Raw genomic sequence first — 18,639 nt, forward strand, 5'->3', positions numbered from 1 at the left:
CTGTCATTACCTCCCTTTCCTGTTCCAGTCGCGTATGGTTCACAGGAAGAACGACTGTCTGAAAGCCTCCGTGCGCGCTCGAATCTCTCTAATTTTACATTCGTGATCTCCTTGGGAGGTATAAGCAGGGGGGAGCAATATATTCGATACCTCATCCAGAAACGCACCTTCTCGAAACCTGGCGAGCAAGCTACACCGCGATGCAGAGCGCCTCTCTTGCAGAGTCTGCCACTTGAGTTTGCTAAACATCTCCGTAATGCTATCACGGTTACCAAATAATCCTGTGACGAAACGTGCCGCTCTTCTTTGGATCTTCTCTATCTCCTCCATCAACCCGACCTGGTACGGATCCCACACTGATGAGCAATAATCAAGTATAGGTCGAACGAGTGTTTTGTAAGCCATCTCCTTTGTTGATGGACTACATTTTCTAAGGACTCTCCCAATGAATCTCAACCTGGTACCTGCCTTACCAACAATTAATTTTATATGACAATTCCACTTCAAATCGTTTCACACGCATACTCCCAGATATTTAACAGAAGTAACTGCTACCAGTGTTTGTTCCGCTATCATATAATCATATAATAAAGGATCCTTCTTTCTATGTATTCACAATACATTACATTTGTCTATGTTAAGGGTCAGTTGCCACTCCCTACACCAAGTGCCTATCCGCTGCAGATCTTCCTGCATTTCGCTACAATTTTCTGATGATGATGATGATGATGATGATGATGATGATGATGATGATGATGAAAACTTGTAACACAATATTGGTTAAAACACTAAAGTTGGCAATCTTAATAAACAGAGAACAATAGGCACAAAATCTACAGAGTTTATTGTTTCCTGTAATTTCGTGTATTTTACTCTTTTCTGGGTAAGTCCCTTGAAAAGTATGAAAAATGAGTTTCGCTGTGTACACCTTAGTGTATTACATGAATTTCTACTTGATACATCTCTCTGTTCCTGAGGAAAAGAAAGACTTAACTGACAGGTGGACAGACATTCCGATGACAAAAATTTTTTGTGTGTGACATAATTACAAATTTTTGGATTTTTCTCCTTTGGTTACAGTGCGAAACTTTCCTACTTGACAAATTTCACGATTCTAGAGTAACGTGAAAGACCATGTAGATTTCGATGAATGAGTTCAACTATCAAAATATGTGACGTAAATGACCATATATTTTTATTGCATTGATTTCGAAGCTTCCTTTTTTGTGACACTGCCAACAGACCATAGACTTTAATATGTGATGTAAATTTCAACTTGATATGTGTACCCATTCCTGAGGTAAAGGGATTTGGAAAGTTGGATGGGCAGAGAGAGAGAGAGAGAGAGAGAGAGAGAGAGAGAGAGAGAGAGAGAGAGAGAGAGAGAGAGAGAGAGAGACAGCAGTGTGATCCTATAAGGGTTCCATTTTTACCAATTGAGGTATGGAACCCTAAAAAATAGAGGTGAAACAAAAGTAGTAGTAAAAAGTTTCTTCTATTGAGAAATTGATATTAAACATGACAGCTGAAGTAAGAGCATTGAAGTAGTGGCAGTGCTAAAGCTTCCTGAGCCAGACTGTTCTACTGATTTAATGTATTGACATACATTTGAGAGGGAAATTTATTTCACATTTTGTTTGGGCAGGCCTTTCTGTTAAAATAAAGTGTAAACCCTGGAAAACAAGGAGAAAGTTTGAAATGTGATATTAAGGAAGAATATTGTATATTGGGTGAGCAACTGAAAGGGGTTGCTACTGTAAAAAATAGGTAAGGGAACATATCTCTAGAAAATCTTTGCAGCAGGGGACATGTTAGTTGCGCATTTGCTACCCCAAGGAATGATCAACTTCAAATTGTAAGGAGCACTACAAGTGAAACATGGTTGTCAGGTAAAAACTAAAATTTTAAAACAGTTTCTCTTGGGGCTAATTTTAACATAAGAGATACAGAAAGGAAAGGATCAGAAAAACATGGGAAGAGGTGAAGGACTCCATCAAATCAATTCTGCTTGTGAGTGAAAAAGAAGTCATAAATAAGGCAGTGACATTTTAGTTTAGAATCTAGTTTAGAAATTCGTTAGGTATACAATTGAGCATGATACGTATCAGGAAAAAAATTTCTTTCATTCATTTGCAAATAATGTCACCTTAATGAAAGAGTGGGGAAGATCAAGGGATTTATTAGCAATATCTGCCCTAAACCATGAGTAAGCTATAATTCTGGAAGTTCTTTCTTTCCTTATTTTCAAAATATACTTCATCTGATTTACTGTTAACATATTAAAATATTGGAAAATTGAAGTCCCTCTCTCTCCCTCTCTCTCCCTCTCTCTCCCTCTCTCTCCCTCTCTCTCCCTCTCTCTCCCTCTCTCTCCCTCTCTCTCCCTCTCTCTCCCTCTCTCTCCCTCTCTCTCCCTGTCTCTCCCTGTCTCTCCCTGTCTCTCCCTGTCTCTCCCTCCTGTGTGTGTGTGTGTGTGTGTGTGTGTGTGTGTGTATATACATGCAGGTGCATGCACATTGAGTTTCCTACAGTACTGATTAGCTGTGGAGAAACACATACAAAAGCTACTGTATGCAGACATTTTCATAATGTATTTTTATTCCAAATGATTTTCCAGATGTGCTGGTGTGTGTTGTTATGAAGGGAGAGGTGGTTTATGTTCCATTCGTTTGAGTGCACCATTGCTGAAATTACGCCCACGGAAGGATCTTGTTGAAACATTACTTGTAAGTATTTTATTTTTTATTTTACTTATTCCAAGTTAAACCATCGTTAAAATGTATTCCTCACTCGTGCACAGCAGAAACTGTAATATTGGGAGACTGCATGTTCTTTTGTATATTAAACTGTGGGATAGATGAGTTAGTAGACTCAAAAGATTTGTGAAGGTTAAAAAATAGGCAGTTATTGTTCGTGTTATATGGAATACCTAATGGTAGACTGGAAAGTAGCTAGAAGATTTAACATGCATTAAGGTATTCAATATAACATCCAACTGTATTTTTGCGTTTGCATACCAAGTGAGTCATCCATTTGCATAATTTATTACAGCCAAAAGAATAAAATTTTCAGGAACAACAAAAAATTTTATTTCTTGCTGTAAAACAGTAAGGACCTGCCTTGTTTAGAGAAGTGATAAAAGTTGCTCTCCATCTTCCAACAAACTTTGAAAAGTCTGGAACTTAAAGTCTTTGGGAATAATGCATTTTGCAACTGTTTTAGGTACAAAACAGTTTGAAGCAGTATTTTTCTGTAAAGATGGAAACACAATTCACTAATTGTTACTTTCCTATTGACGTACATTAAATGTTATGTGTGTGGTATATTAGTAGTGAATAAAGGTGTAAATTGAAAAATTATACTGTACTGGAACTTAAGATTAAAAAGGATTATTGCTTTCATCAAACATAATTAACTTTATTTCATTCAACACATATATGTGAATAACTCGTTACTCTTTGACAAATATCCTAGATCAGTGAAGTGGCTCACTTGCTGAAGTTTGCTGTTTTTCTAACAGGGGTTTAATTAAAAAGAAAAGATGACTTTAGTTTTCCACCCAGCCATTTGGTTAGTGCAGAGATGGGTAAATGTCTGTTTTGTAATGCTATTTATGCGCATGGAAGAACTTTGTGAAAAATTAGTGATTAGTGCTGAGGAAAGTTAGGCCAAACTTCTCAAGCTAAAACAGTAGTAGTTCATGTAGATGTCATTTCTTGAAAGTATTACCATTATTTTTAAGAATTATGTGGTATTGCCCTTGATTTTTACCTCTTCCTTGTAATGTATCTACAGGAAAAGAGCCATGTCATCGACATTGTTGGTGCAATTAGTGTGATTTATCACATAACTTCTAAAACGGCCAAACAGCCTCTTCCTTCAGCAATGGAGAATTTGTTAAAAATAGTATTTTCCTGCTGCTGCTGCAGCAACACTCTTGGGTACAATGACTCTCTCCATTTTTGAAACAGTTCCTCTTTCACAGTGAACAGTCTGCAGATGCACCAAAGAAATGGTGATGTGGAAATACAATTGAAAGACAGAACTAAAGATGTAGTTGTTTTTTAGCTTTGGATGAAAGCACAGATGTAACAGATGTTGCTCAACTTGCTCAATGTGTAAGAGTTGTTGATGCTGAGTTCAGTGTAGTGGAGCAGCTCCTTGATCAGTACCAGTATAGCTATGGCAGGTGACTATTTTCTTGGTTAGGAAACACTATCGTTAAATGTGACCTTTTTTGTTAAAAACTTCCATTGATTGTGACAGGTGGAGTTGCTGCAATGATTGGTCAAAAGTCTGGTGTCACTGCTTTGGTAGGAAAAAAAAAGATGAAAGAAGTTGGTATCCATCAGGAAATATCAATGATATACTGCATTTTACATCAAATTAATCTTCTGGCAAAATGTGCCAAAATAAGTAGCATAATCAACGTTGTTGTAAAAACCATTAATAAACTAAGATCACATGGCTTGGGACTTCGGGAGTTTAAATCTTTCCTGGTGGAGGTAGAGTGTGATTGTTGCATGTTCCAGATTTTTGTGAAGCATGCTGGTTGAGTTGAGGTGCTGTTTTAGAAGATTTTTCAACCTGTGTAAACACAACATTTTTCATGGGCATGAACAAAATGCCAGTAAAAGAATTTCACAACCCCCAGAAGACAGTAAATCTTCCATTTCTAACTACTGTTAGAAAGAACTTTAACGTCTTGAGTACACCTTTACACAGTATACATAAACTGATTACCGAGGCTTTTGGTGCGATATTGGGTTTTAAGAAAAATTGTTGTTGTTGGCAAAGCAACTTTCAGAAGGTAATTTGTGCATTTTTTGTGTGTTGCACTTGTTATAGGTGAAATGAATTTTTTTAAAAAAAGGAGACATTGAATGAACATTTTGGTGAATTTGTTAAGGTGCTGCAGGCTTTGTTAGAAAACTTTTCCAGTAGATTTAGTGACTGAAATTGACTTAAAATTGATTTTAGTATTTTTATGACACCTTTTGCAGTGGTACCTCATGGAATTCAGTTGGAGCTCAGTGACTTTCAATGTAGTCCTATGCTCTGGGAGAGGTTTTGCACTGCAGAAAATATTGAAATGTTTATGAAAACTTTTCTCGGTCGACACAGATGTTTTTATAGCTGCTAGAGTCTGCGGTATATTCAGAACCACATATTTATGTGAAAGTGTTTTTTCAACAATGAAATTAACATCCAGTATCTGACTGGAGCTATGGGTACGATGACCAGTAATCTCACTTCAAACATAGAGACTAAAAAAAAATTAATTAATCAATTAAAGATAATGGTAGAGTGAAGAAGATAGAAGTTTCCTTTTCATAAGTAGGAGGTCAGCTCCTAACTTAACACTTCTCAGTCATCTATTATTCGAGAGGAATTTTGCCTTATACTGGACACTTTTTTTTTTACCCATACGTGTTTCATCACTTTTTGTGTTGTTTTCAGTGGGTTTATTTGTTTATTTCCTTTCTGAAAAATTGTTGTTATATGTTAACCACTAAAGAAATTTTGCTACAAATTATTTACATTTATAGAATGAGCAATTACTGTCATATCACTTTTTGTGTTGTCATCAGGTGTTTACTTATTTATTTTCTTTATGCAAAATTATTGTTACACACTAACCTCTTAAGAAACTTTTGGACAAAATATTTACATTTGTAAAATGGACCATTAGTGTCAAATATTTTTAATTAGTTCGCATACAGTACAGACCTGTGACATGTATCGATGAAGTGAGGCACTCTGTTGCTCATTTATAATATGCCTAAAGATTCTAGTTCTGTGGTAAATTTCAAAATAAAGTGGATGTGTACATTTGTTTATGTGGCTCACATGAAGCTATTGGTTGTTTGTGCTGCTAGTTTTATATCTGCTACACAATTTACAGCCTGTCATCTGCAAACAGCAAAATATGTTTTTTTTAACTGAGAATTGCTGTAAATTGGGTTATTTAATTAGTAACAGCCTATACCAAAAATTAACACCAGAAGAAAATGCCATGAAACTAATAAACACCACACACACATCATCATGTAATGGTGGCGAACACTCTTTGCTTGGTAAACAAATCGTAGAAAATGCATATGTAACAACAGCAGAAAAAGAAATAACCATGTTACTTTGATACAAACAAAGTAAAAAAATGCCACAATATAAAAAAAGATTGTAAGTAACATGCGAAATGACCTGATATATAGCAATCCTCTGTGGATAATGCCTAACAAACAGAAAATAAAAAAAGTTGTGCTATTCGCAGATGTCAAGCTGTAAATAGTGTAACAGATCAAAATCTACCAGCATAAATAACCAATAGCTTCGTGTGAGGTATGTAAAAAAAGTAGACATCCAGTTTATTTCAAAATTTACAGTGAAACTAGATCTTTAGGCATATCGTAAATGAACAACATAGAGTGCCTCAGTTCATCGATACATGTCACAGGTCTGTACTGTATGCAAACTAATACAAAATAGTTGACACTAATGGTACATTTTACAAATGTAAATATTTTGTCCAAAAGTTTCTTAAGAGGTTAGTGTGTAACAATAATTTTGCATAAAGAAGATAAACATATAAACACCTGAAGACTAAAAAATGTGGTGAAGCATGCTTTGGTAAAAAGTGAACATCAAAATGGTGTCTTGCATGAGGTGGAATTCCTCTCCAATTTTTCTTAGTAAATACGGAAATACGAACTGCAACACTGACAAGATGATTATGTAATGTATTAAGTTAACAGCTGGATAATAAAAAAATCATGTTTTCATTGCTTATCAATTTACGTCTATGCTGTATTTGTCACCAGAAAATTAAGATGGCAAAAGTGATATTTTATTCTCTCTCTCTTGAACCTCAAGTGGCAGACAGGCACATTAAAAAAGCGTGCTAGGTATTATTTAGCTTTCAGATTAAGTCCTTCATCAGATGTTGACAGCTGCCATCTTGGATTTTCCATAGTTTGAATTAATGAAGGACGTATGCATTCTAAAAACAAGACACTTGGAGTAATCATCATAAGAAATGTAATGCAAGTAATTATACTTGTTGTGAGACATCAATCTTCTGACTGGTTTGATGTGACCCACCATGAATTCATCTCCTGTTCCAACCTCTTCATTTCAGAGTAGTGCTTGCACCTTGAATCCTCAGTTACATGTGGAATGTATTCCAATCTATGCTTTCCCACTTTCCTACCCTCTACAGTTCTTTCTAGTATCATTGAGGTTATTGGCCAGTGCTTTAACCCTTTAACTGCTTTTGAAGTGTTAACGCGCGTGCCTTTGTATCTGTCCCCCCGTACTCTGAACGTGTTTACGCGCGCCACTAGTCCTTCTACCTGGTACTCTGAAAGTGTCTCCACCTGATTTTCAACATTCTTCTGTAGCACCACATCTCAAATGCTTAGATTCTCTTCTGTTCAGTTTTCACACTGCCCATGATATAGAACCACACAATGCTAGTCTCCAAACATACATTCTTTCTCAAATTGTTTGAAACTAGTAGACTTCTCTTAGCCAGGAATGCACACTCTGCCTCTGCTCATCAGCTTTTTAAGTCGCCATTGCTTCATCTGCCAGAGTAATTTTGTTTCAAAGGTAGCAGAATTTCTTAACTTCATTTACTTTGTGTCCACCAATTTTCATCTACATCTACATCTACATGACTACTCTGCAATTCACATTTAAGTGCTTGGCAGAGGGATCATCGAACCACAATCATACTATCTCTCTACTATTCCACTCCCGAACAGCGAGCGGGAAAAACGAACACCTAAACCTTTCTGTTCGAGCTCTGATTTCTCTTATTTTATTTTGATGATCATTCCTACCTATGTAGGTTGGGCTCAACAAAATATTTTCGCATTCGGAAGAGAAAGTTGGTGACTGAAATTTCGTAAAAAGGTCTCGCTGCGACGAAAAAAGTCTATGCTGTAATGACTTCCATCCCAACTCGTGTATCATATCTGCCACACTCTCTCCCCTATAACGTGATAATACAAAACGAGCTGCCCTTTTTTGCACCCTTTCGATGTCCTCCGTCAATCCCACCTGGTAAGGATCCCACACCGCGCAGCAATATTCTAACAGAGGACGAATGAGTGTAGTGTAAGCTGTCTCTTTAGTGGACTTGTTGCATCTTCTAAGTGTCCTGCCAATGAAACGCAACCTTTGGCTCGCCTTCCCGACAATATTATCTATGTGGTCCTTCCAACTAAAGTTGTTCGTAATTTTAACACCCAGGTACTTAGTTGAATTGACAGTCTTGAGAATTGTACTATTTATCGAGTAATCGAATTCCAACGGATTTCTTTTGGAACTCATGTGGATCATCTCACACTTTTCGTTATTTAGCGTCAACTGCCACCTGACACACCATACAGCAATCTTTTCTAAATTGCTTTGCAACTGATACTGGTCTTCGGATGACCTTACTAGATGGTAAATTACGGCATCATCTGCAAACAATCTAAGAGAACTGCTCAGATTGTCACCCAAGTCATTTATATAGATCAGGAACAGTAGAGGTCCCAGGACGCTTCCCTGGGGAACACCTGATATCACTTCAGTTTTACTCGATGATTTGCCGTCTATTACTACGAACTGCGACCTTCCTGACAGGAAATCACGAATCCAGTCGCACAACTGAGACGATACCCCATAGCTCCGCAGCTTGATTAGAAGTCGTTTATGAGGAACGGTGTCAAAAGCTTTCCGGAAATCTGGACATACAGAATCAACTTGAGATTCCCTGTCGATAGCGGCCATTACTTCGTGCGAATAAAGAGCTAGCTGCTTTGCACAAGAGCGATGTTTTCTGAAGCCATACTGATTATGTGTCAATAGATCGTTCCCTTCGAGGTGATTCATAATGATTGAATACAGTATATGCTCCAAAACCCTACTGCAAACCGACGTCAATGATATAGATCTGTAGTTAAATGGATTACTCCTACTACCCTTCTTGAACACTGGTGCGACCTGTGCAATTTTCCAATCTGTAGGTACAGATCTATCGGTGAGCGAGCGGTTGTATATGAGTGCTAAGTAGGGAGCTATAGTATCGGCGTAATCTGAAAGGAACCTAATCGGTATACAATCTGGACCTGAAGACTTGCCCGTATCAAGCGATTTGAGTTGCTTCGCAACCCCTAAGGTATCTACTTCTAAGAAACTCATGCTAGCAGATGTTCGTGTTTCAAATTCTGGAATATTCCATTCGTCTTCCCTGGTGAAGGAATTTCGGAAAACTGCGTTCAATAACTCCGCTTTAGCGGCACAGTCGTCGATAACAGTACCATCGGCACTGCGCAGCGAAGGTATTGACTGAGTCTTGCCGCTTGTGTACTTTAGATACGACCAGAATTTCTTCGGATTTTCTACCAAATTTCGAGACAATGTTTCGTTTTGGAACCTATTAAAGGCATCTCGCATCGAAGTACGTGCCAAATTTCGCGCGTCTGTAAATTTTAGCCCATCTTCAGGATTTCGCGTTCTTCTGAACTTCGCATGCTTTTTCCGTTGCCTCTGCAACAGCGTTCGGACCTTTTTTGTGTACCACGGGGGATCCGTTCCATCTCTTACCAATTTATGAGGTATGAATATCTCAATTGCTGTTGCTACTATATCTTTGAATTTGAGCCACATCTCGTCAACATTCGCATAGTCAGTTCGGAAGGAATGGAAATTGTCTTTTAGGAAGGCTTCTAGTGGCACTTTATCCGCTTTTTTAAATACAATTATTTTGCGTTTGTTTCTGATGGATTTGGAAGAAATGGTATTGAGCCTAGCTACAATGACCTTGTGATCACTAATCCCTGTATCAGTCATGATGCTCTCTATCAGCTCTGGATTGTTTGTGGCCAAGAGGTCAAGTGTGTTTTCGCAACCATTTACAATTCGCGTGGGTTCGTGGACTAACTGCTCGAAATAATTTTCGGAGAATGCATTTAGGACAATCTCGGAAGACGTTTTCTGCCTACCACCGGTTTTGAACGAGTATTTTTGCCAACATACCGAGGGTAGGTTGAAGTCCCCACCAACTATAACCGTATGAGTGGGGTATTTATTTGTTACGAGACTCAAACTTTCTCTGAACTGTTCCGCAACTGTATCATGGGAGTCTGGGGGTCGGTAGAAGGAGCCAATTATTAACTTAATTCGGCTGTTAAGTATAACCTCCACCCATACCAATTCGCACGGAGTATCTACTTCGACTTCACTACAAGATAAACCACTACTGACACACACAAACACTCCACCACCAATTCTGCCTAATCTATCTTTCCTGGACACAGTCTGAGACTTCGTAAAAATTTCTGCAGAACTTATTTCAGGCTTTAGCCAGCTTTCTGTACCTATAACGATATCAGCTTCTGCGCTTTCTATTCGCGCTTGAAGCTCAGGGACTTTTCCAGCGCAACTACAACAATTTACAACTATAATTCCGACTGTTCCTTGATCCAAGCACGTCCTATAATTGCCAAGCACCCTTTGACATTGCAGCCCATCCCGCACTTTCCCGAGGCCTTCTAACCTAAAAAACCGCCCAGTCCACGCCACACAGCCTCCGCTACCCGTGTAGCCGCCAGCTGAGTGTAGTGAACTCCTGACCTATTCAGCGGAACCCGAAACCCCACCACCCTATGGCGCAAGTCAAGGAATCTGCAGCCAATACGGTCGCAAAACCGTCTGAGCCTCTGATTCAGACCCTCCACCCGGCTCTGCACCAAAGGTCCGCAGTCGGTTCTGTCAACGATGCTGCAGATGGTGAGCTCTGCCTTCATCTCGTAAGCAAGACCGGCAGCCTTCACCAAATCAGATAGCCGCTGGAATCCAGAGAGAATTTCCTCAGATCCAAAGCGACACACGTCATTAGTGCCGACATGTGCCACCACCTGCAGCTGGCTGCACCCTGTGCTCTTCATGGCATCCGGAAGGACCCTTTCCACATCAGGAATGACTCCTCCCGGAATGCACACGGAGTGCACACTGGATTTCTTCCCCTCCTTAGCCGCCATATCCCTAAGGGACCCCATTACGCGCCTAACATTGGAGCTCCCAACTACCAGTAAGCCCACCCTCTGCAATTGCCTGGACCTTGAAGGCTGAGAATGATCCTCTGAAACAGGGCAGGCAGCTGCATCTGGCTCAGCCAGAGACAGTGCCTGAAACCGGTTTGTCAGACGCACCGGGGAGGCTTTCTGATCAGCCTCCGGGGACGCCTTTCGCTGCCTGCCACGCCTTGGAACGACCTCCCAATCAACCACAGGCGAGGGCTCAGCCCCACTGCGGGCAGCAACCGGGGCAACCACAGCGGAAGACCGATCTGGGGACAGACGGGACGAGGTTGACATCCCCGTGATACCCAAGTCCGGCTCCCCACAGTGGTGCCCATTGGGAACAGCGTCAAGGTTCGCGACCGAAGTCAGCGCCGATTGCAGCTGTGAGCGAAGGGATGCCAAGTCAGCCCTCATCCGAACACAGCAATCGCAGTCCCTGTCCATTCTAATCGATGTTGAACAACAGTTACCGAAACACGAGTCCGTGCCTAGATAACGCAAGCGAAACGCGCAAAGAATGTATCAACTAACCTGTACAAATGCCTAACGACTGTGCTACAATCTGCTGAATTTACGATTACAGTAACTAAAACTCGAAATTGCACCTCCTATACGAAACTCACACGCAATTTAAATAAGAATCTACGAAGTAAACATTAAAGCGCGATGCTACAACTGTCAAATACTATAATACGCCCGAAATATATGAATTAAACAATGCAAGTACCCAAAAACACGCAAAGAAATTAATTAAACTATCTAACAAACAAGTAAGCTAGGGTTATACGACTTGCTGCTGCAGCTGCTTATCCAACGGTGGCAGGGAGCACACTGACTGACCAACCGACACTGGCCGTTCAAAACAAAACAGAAGACAGACGACTACGCGAATTTACACTATTCAGGTACTAAGGCGCGATGCTACAACCCTCAAATACTATAATACCCCCGAAATATATGAATTAAACAATGCAAGTACCCAAAAACATGCAAGTTTCTTGCTCCTCTCATTTCTGCTGCTTCTCATTACTTTTCTCTGTTTCCAGTGTACTATTAATCCATATTCTGTACTCATTAAACTGTTCACTCCCTTCAACTACTCCTGTAATCATTCATGACTTTCAAAATAAGGATAACAGTGGTATGAGCGAATCTTATCATTGATATCCTTTTGCCCTGAATTTTAATCCCACTCTTGAATCTTTCATTTCTGTCATTGGCTTCTTCAATATATGGATTGAATTGTAGGGACAAGTGACTGAATCCCTGTCTTATACCCTTTTTAGTCTAAGCACTTCGTTATTTGTCTTCCAGTCTTATTGTTCCCACTTGATTCTTGCACATGTTGTATATTATCTGTCTTTCCCTGTAGCCTACTCCTACTTTTCTCATAATCTCAAACATTGCAGCATTCTACATTGTTGAACACTTTTTTTCTAGATTAGCAAACCCTGTGAGTGTATCTCGATTTTTCTTTAGCCTTGCTTCAGTTATCAATCAAGAAGTCGTCATTGCTTCTCTGGTGCACTAAGATTTCCAAAAGCCAAACTGTTCATCATCCAACATGTCCTCAAGTGTCTTTTCTGTTCTTGTGTATATTGTTGTTGTCCCTGTACTGGATACATCAGATATAAAGCTGATAGTGTGATACATTATGCACCTACCTGCCCTATCTATCTTCGGAATTCTGTGGATAAAATTTTTCTGGAAGTTGGAAGGTACATTGCCAGTCTCATAAATTCTGCAAACCAGATTTAATAGTCATTTGGTTACCATTCCCCTCTCAATACTTTTATAAATTCTGTTGGAATGTTCTCTCTATGTTTTACCCTACCTGATCTCAAGTCTTCTAGGGGTCTCTTAAATTCTGACTCTAATAATGGATCCTCCATGTCTTCATTATCGACTCCAGTTTCTTCTTCTATCAAGTCATCAGACAAATACTCCTCCTCATAGAGGCCATCACTGTAGTCTTTAAATTTTAGTTACACAGTAAATCATGTAAATCTAAAGGCTGTCAGTTCAACTAAGTACCTAAGTATTACAGTTAAAAAACTTAAATTGGAATACATCATGCAGAAAATGTGGAGAAGGTAAACCAAAGACTGTGTTTTATTATCAAAATACTTAGAACATGTAACAAGCCCATTAGAGACTGTCTGTACTACACTTTTCTGTCCTCTGCCAGAGTATTGCTATGTGGCATGTGAGACTTCCCAGATAGATTTGATGGAGGAAATCGAAAAGTTCAAAGAAAGGAAGCTTGTTTTGTATTACCACAAAATAGGGGGGAGAGTGTCATGGATATGGTACAGGAGTTGGGGGTGGTAGTCATTAAAACAGAGGAATTAACCATTGCGGCAAGATCTTTTCACAAAATTTCAATCACCTGCTTTCTGATCTGAATATGAAAATATTTTTTTGAGATATAATTGACAGACTTAGGACCTACTATTCATAACTTCATCATTTAGTGGCTGTGGCTGTTTCTGTATTCTGCTGATAAGAGCACTTGGAGAAAAGATCCAGGGCAGATATGGGAAATTATTTCCCTATCTCTCTTCTTTTTGTCTTAGCAAATGTGTTTAAGTAGCCACTGCCATACTGCAAATAGTTATTGTAACATCTGAGATAATTTTGAACAACCAGTTTAGTTTCCTGAACGGAAAAAATACTGTAGATGGCATAATTAACTTTGTTTAGATTAAAACCTCACTAGGCAAGAATTTCTGTGACCTCAGAAAGCCCTTTGACTCAGTAAAACATGCCTCACTAATTCACAAACTAGATAATTATGTGATTAGAGACAGTGTGTTACAGTAGCTGATGTCATACCTATGTAACACGAGGCAGAGAGTAATTATCTTCTCAAATGGAGAACAATGACACAAGGTAGCCCTCTAGGCTGTATTCTCGGTGCAGAGCTGTTTTTATTATATGCTAATATTTGCTCATCAGTTCTGTTTACAGAGTAAACATATGTATTAATTGAAAATACTGAAGCAAAGAAAAAGTCCCTGACTGAATCAGTAATATGATAGATAGACTTGGATTATGGTTCTTGCTAAACAGACTAACTCAGCTTCGCAAAAACAATTGTGGTCTAGTTTAGGACCCACCAGTCAAAAGGACAAGAAATGCCACAACAATAACATAGGAGTGCAATATGAAGCTTCTAGAACTGGATCTATATAAGAACTTATTACATGTTGTCAGGTGGTTATAATTAAACTGGAAGTGTTTTGAGTGCTGCAGGGTGGGCTGTGTACATTGCAGAACAGTGGAACATTATAGGTATCTTTATTAATTAGTGCAGTCATGGAGTAAGTGGAAAAAAATAATTATTCTACAAAATTTTCCACCAGGCGAAAATACGGTGCTGTAGGCAGTCACAGTGTGGTGTGGCTGCAGGAAAAGAAGAGAAAAGATCAAACATGTGCTAAAAATTGTTGTGGAATGTTTATCAGGATATGGTCACACATTGCAACATTTGTTCAGCGTGGTCTCCTGACTCAGTGATGTGCTGTATTTGTAACAAGACATGGTCAACAGTTACCCACATAATGTACAGTGTAATCGGAGCAGTTTGTCACCATATGATCCTTCCAATCAGGTAGAACCTGGATACATTCCTGATAGACGTAACCTTTCAGATATCCCTACAAACCAGGACTCACATGGATTTAGTTCGCAACCGGCGGTTGCTTCGTCAGGAAAGAGGGAAGGAAAAGGAAAGATGAAAGGATGTGGGTTTTAAGGGAGAGGGTAAGGAGTCATTCCAATCCCGGGAGCGGAAAGACTTAACTTAGGGGGAAAAAAGGATAGGTATACATACGCGCGCACCCCCGCCCCCGCACACACACACACACACACACACACACACACACACACACACACACAAGCGGACATATTTAAAGGCAAAGAGTATGGGCAGAGATGTAAGTCGAGGCGGAAGTGTGGAGGCAAAGATGATGTTGAATGACAGGTCAGGTATGAGTGGCGGCAACTTGAAATTAGCGGAGATTGAGGCCTGGTGGATAGAAGAGAAGAGAGGATATATTGAAGGGAAAGTTCCCATCTCCAGAGTTCGGATAGGTTGGTGTTGGTGGGAAGTATCCAGATAACTCGGACCGTGTAACACTGTGCCAAGACGTGCTGGCTGTGCACCAAGGCATGTTTAGCCACAGGGTGATCCTCATTACCAACAAACACTGTCTGCCTGTGTCCATTCATGCAAATGGTCAGTTTGGTGCTGGTCATTCCCACATAGAAAGCTTCACAGTGTAGGCAGGTCAGTTGGTAAATCACGTGGGTGCTTTCACACGTGGCTCTGCCTTTGATCGTGTACACCTTTCGGGTTACAGGACTGGAGTAGGTGGTGGTGGGAGGGTGCATAGGACAGGTTTTACACCGGGGGCGGTTGAAAGGGTAGGAGCCAGAGGGTAGGGAAGGTGGTTTGGGGATTTCATAGGGATGAACCAAGAGGTTACAAAAGTTAGGTGGACGGCAGAAAGACACTCTTGGTGGAGTGGGGAGGATTTCATGAAGGATGGATCTCATTTGGGGGCAGTATTTTAGGAAGTCGTATCCTTGCTTAAGAGCCACATTCAGAGTCTGATCCAGTCCCGGGAAGTATCCTGTCACAAGTGGGGCACTTTTGGGGTTCTTCTGTGAGAGATTCTGGGTTTGAGGGGATGAGGAAGTGGCTCTGGTTATCTGCTTCTGTACCAGGTCAGGAGGGTAGTTGCGGGATGCGAAAGCTGTTTTCAGGTTGTTGGTGTAATGGTCCAGGGATTCAGGACTGGAGCAGATTCATTTGCCACGAAGGCCTAGGCTGTAGGGAAGGGGCCGTTTGATATGGAATGGGTGGCAGCTGTCATAATGGAGGTACTGTTGCTTGTTGGTGGGTTTGATGTGGAGGGATGTGTGAAGCTGGCCATTGGACAGATGGAGGTCAACGTCAAGGAAAGTGGCATGGGATTTGGAGTAGGACCAGGTGAATGTGATGGCACCAAAGGAGTTGAGGTTGGAGAGGAAATTCTGGAGTTGTTCTTCACTGTGAGTCCAGATCACGAAGATGTCATCAATAAATCTGTACCAAACTTTGGGTTGGCAGGCTTAGGTAACCAAGAAGGCTTCATCTAAGCGACCCATAAATAGGTTGGCATACGGGGGGACCATACTGGTACCCATGGCTGTTCCCTTTTCCAAGACTTACCAAGCGGGAAAGCGCTGGCAGACAGGCACAATGAACAAAACACACAAACACACACACAGAATTACTAGCTTTCGCAACCGATGGTTGCTGCTTCAGGAAGGAGAGGGAAAGACGAAAGGATGTGGGTTTTAAGGGAGAGGGTAAGGAGTCATTCGAATCCCGGGAGCGGAAAGACTTCCCTTAGGGGGAAAAAAAGGACAGGTGTACACACACACACACACACACACACACACACACACACACACACACACACACACACACATACACAGACACAAGCAGACATCTTTAAAGGCCTTTAAATATGTCTGCTTGTGTCTGTGTATGGATGGATGTGTGTGTGTGTGTGTGTGTGTGTGTGTGTGTGTGTGTGTGTGTGTGTGTGCACACACCAAAAAATGAGGGGCAAAGTCAAGGTATTCTAACCTACGTTGGAGCTTCATTTAATGCACATTCTGCCTCCTATAGAGGTACTGGTGTAAAATGTACCAGAAAATCTTTTGAACCATTGATCAGGGGAGCAATTGGCCGCATCCCTTTTACTGCTGCACCACTTAGGCACTGTTTCTGTCTGTGATATTTCCACAATGCAAGGCTGTTGTTGTTGTTGTTGTTGTTGTTGTGACAAAACAACTTTCAGGAGTGCATGGTCTTTCTTGCCAGTAGCCATTGTCTTTTGTGTGGAAAACTTTAGCATTCTTAACCTCTTTACACCAACAGTCACTTCTCAAAATCAATGTGCATCACCAAGCAACAAACAGTCCACTCATATCAAAACAGGAAACATTTCATATTATGACTACTTATAGTGCCATATTTTCACCTGATGTCAGAAAGTGAAACTATAATTTTTTCCACGCACTCCGCGAGTGCACCGATTAAGAACATACCTATGTTGTTTCATCATCCTGTGGTGTATACAGCCTGCACTGCAGCATTCAGAACATTATCAGTTTAATTATAATCGCCCAGTACATTGAGTTAAGCATAGAGCTTTGCATTTACAATGCAAATATTATCCATTACCATTGACACAGGGAAGACTGTGTACCATAACTGTTTTAAATGTGTAATTATGTATGATCTTTTTCACTGGATAAGTTTTAGTAATGTATTGCTCCATAAATGTGCAGCACACTCAAGACAGTCATGCTGTCAACTATTTAAAACCATGAAACTTTCAACATCCCCTTTGTATACCAATGAGATAACCATATATTTATACAACAAATAATAATTATTCTCAGTAAATCAGCTTGATCATTTGTATAACACAAGAAATGAAGATAATATGCTTCCTGTTTAACAATTAAAATTATATTGTGGCTCTAAAATGAAAGAGAATGAAAATACTAAAGAACATGAAAGTTAAGAACATTTGAAATTTTACCTAACTGAAAATTCTGCTCTACACTTGGTGTCTTAGTGAGAAAAGTTTAGTGGAATGCTGGAAAACTGGCTTAATGGGAAATACTCTGATAATGTCCATGATATGGTTTTTAATTAACGTGACTTTTTCCACATTTATTGTCACTCGTGACAATATGATGAGCAGTATCAGCACTCACATAAAATGTTGTTCACAGCCAGGCACTTTCAGCAACCTACTAATCAGTATGACAGTGGCAAATTATGTAGAGTGCACTTTCACCTATGTATCTTACCACTGAATGTCAAAGTTGACTTTAAATTACACAGTTATTGAGCATGACATATTTTCTAATCTCTCATAGAAATGAAAAGATGTGACTGGAGTGGCATTTACTCACAGATAGTCAAAATAGTTCATAAAATATAATAAGAGTTACTAGATGATGTTGACTGATAGTGGATGTTCACTGAGATGTAGCTTATGTACTGATAAAGCACAGACTGAAGATTGTTAATTGGGTTGTGCTATTTAAAAACTTGCATACAAATACATTTGGATTTGGGGAACAAAGTATTTGTTCATAGAGCTGCTAGGTTGTAATATACTTATTTGGATAAGTTATGTATTTCAGCAAAGCCTTGTTGAACAAAATATGTAGTAGGGTAATAAAAGCAAATGGTTACAGAAATGGAGAGAAAGGGGTTTTTGTAAATAATGCTGCATAATACATATCAAATTATTCTCTCTCTCTCTCTCTCTCTCTCTCTCTCTCTCTCTCTCTCTCTCTCTGTCTCTCTAACCTAACCGTAACCCATACAGAATAGACCAGCTAATGTTTCTGATCCGCCTTGTGCTTTATGTTGGAATATAATATGAAAAATAATAAGTGAAAGAACAACATTATGTAAAGATTTGTTTTGTACATTATCAAATATACACAATCACAAATTACCATTAACTGTAGTTAAATTTTTTCT

The 18,639-nt window shown here is 39.8% G+C and overlaps 1 protein-coding gene across 1 annotated transcript in view; it reads left to right on the forward strand.

Moving 5' to 3' along the window:
- Positions 1 to 18,639, forward strand: part of LOC126278404 (DNA-dependent metalloprotease SPRTN-like) — a 73,658-nt gene that overhangs the window by 29,201 nt on the left and 25,818 nt on the right. Inside the window, exon 4 of the mRNA XM_049978507.1 lies at positions 2,618 to 2,726. Coding sequence (XP_049834464.1) covers positions 2,618 to 2,726 — 109 coding nt within the window. The remainder of the gene's footprint in view (positions 1 to 2,617; positions 2,727 to 18,639) is intronic.

The sequence above is a fragment of the Schistocerca gregaria genome, chromosome 6 (assembly GCF_023897955.1).
Source record: "Schistocerca gregaria isolate iqSchGreg1 chromosome 6, iqSchGreg1.2, whole genome shotgun sequence".
Classification (NCBI taxonomy): domain Eukaryota; kingdom Metazoa; phylum Arthropoda; class Insecta; order Orthoptera; family Acrididae; genus Schistocerca; species Schistocerca gregaria.